The 1,941-nt window shown below is 38.6% G+C and overlaps 1 protein-coding gene across 1 annotated transcript; it reads right to left on the minus strand.

Annotated features, from left to right (window-relative positions):
* Positions 1 to 223: 223 nt before the first annotated feature.
* Positions 224 to 1,264, minus strand: LOC131049742 (uncharacterized). The gene has a single exon (XM_057983805.1). The coding sequence runs from the start codon at positions 1,262 to 1,264 to the stop codon at positions 224 to 226; it is 1,041 nt and encodes a 346-aa protein (XP_057839788.1).
* Positions 1,265 to 1,941: the final 677 nt, after the last annotated feature.

The following is a 1,941-nucleotide window of genomic DNA, read 5'->3' on the forward strand; positions in this document are numbered from 1 at the left end:
ATTGAATATTTTTCACTCCATTGTCATTGCCCAATAATATTTTGAAATTATTAACTGCTATCTCTTCTATAGCCTCAAAGGAAGAATGCAGTTTTCCATTTTGATCCATGACAGTATCAATTCTATTTCTATCATGCTTTGTCTTGACTGATGCATGAAAGAATTTTGTATTTGCATCTCCTTCTTTGATCCAGAGTTCTCTGGATTTGTCTCTCCAGAATATTTATTCTCTTAGTAAAACCTCTGCCAACTCCTCCTTTAGCGCTTTTTCTCTCAGGAATGTATCATTGGTCATTCCCCTCAAAATGGTGTCTGAATTTATTTGCAAAAGTGCTTCTTCAATTCGACTTTTTTCTTCAAAAATGTTTTTGAAGCAATCTCTATTCCACCTTTTGATTTTTTTCTTCATAAAATTCATTCGTTTTACAAAGAAAAAGCTAGGGGTACCCTTGAATATATTAATTTCTTTCCACCACCGTTCAAGATTGGATAGAAACTCCCCATCTCTCCACCACATACTTAGAACTTTGAAGCTGCTCTTCCCCTTAGGTAGGCCTTCACTCAACTTTAATTCCACAGGGAAATGATCGGATAATGAAACATGGAGAATGCATGCCTCTGCTTGGAAGGAAGACCCCATCCAATATTCTCCAATAAAGTGCCTATCCAATCTTTCAGAAATATTTGCAAAGTTTACTCTTCTATTGATCCATGTGGATCGTCCATTTTTGGGCTTAACATCCACTAATTGATTTCGTTCTACAAAGTCTCTGAAATCATCCATTACCTTATTAGTCATTCTCAGACCCCCCTTTTTCTGATCCAAATCCAATAAGGCATTAAAATCCCCTGCCACAACAACCCTGTCACTCATTAAATCCTTAATCTTGTTTGTAAGAATATTCCATACCTTTGTCTTCTCCACAGTTTTGGATGGCCCATATACATTGATTAATGGAAACTTTGAATTCTCCCTAATGTTGTAAACATTACAAATCATCCAATTTTCTGCTTTCTCAAAGAGATTAACTTTCACACTATCTGGCTTCCATAAGATACCTAGCCCACCTGTAGAACCATTGGCCTCTTGAAAAACACCTTCCCAATCTCTACAGTATTTTAAAAAACCTTCAGCGTTGTCTATGCTAAGTTTAGTTTCCTGCATCACTATGATTTCACTTGCGCTCCTACTTAACACTCGTTTGACCAAGCGTCTTTTGTTAGGAGCCGAGAGGCCCCTGACATTCCAAGTAGTTATTTTCATGTCTCACCAAGGGAGACAGATCCTCCCTTGGAATTTTTCATAAACTCAATGACACTCACTATCCCTTTCTCATTGGCTCTTTCCTCTCTCACTTGCCTATTGGTCCTTCTCCCACGCACCCCTTTGGCTTTCCCTAACAGAGCGTTTGCAGATTGGCTGATACATCTTTGATCCACATTGTCTAATTCACCTACAGACTTGAATTCTTCTTCCTATCCCAGATCATACTCAATCTCGATATCTGACGAACCTTTAAAGAGAGGCTTATGCATGGAAGTATTATCTAATCTAGTAGAACTGTCGCACACATTAGAGCCAGGCCCCGCCTCCAATCGACCATCTTTTGAAAAATTGTCAACCTCCAACACTTGCTTCTTCAAAGAAAGTTCCAAAGGAAAAGCAATGATTGCTTCATTATTTAATGACACTCCATCTCCCTTGTTTGAGTTATATTTGAATATAACTACTTGTGACGGTTGAGTTTCCATCTTTTTCCAAACTTTCTTCTCCTTTTTGGGTGGACCGCCTCTTGCTCTTCTGACAAACATTCTGCAATTCACCACCGAATGAAGGCGATTGCCACATCTAGAGCAGGGAGAAATAACCTTTTCAATCTCTACTTGTTGCCTCCATTCGCCCGATGTGGTAGAAAGAATTATCTGTGATGGTATTCTTTG

The sequence above is a fragment of the Cryptomeria japonica genome, chromosome 10 (assembly GCF_030272615.1).
Source record: "Cryptomeria japonica chromosome 10, Sugi_1.0, whole genome shotgun sequence".
NCBI lineage: Eukaryota > Viridiplantae > Streptophyta > Pinopsida > Cupressales > Cupressaceae > Cryptomeria > Cryptomeria japonica.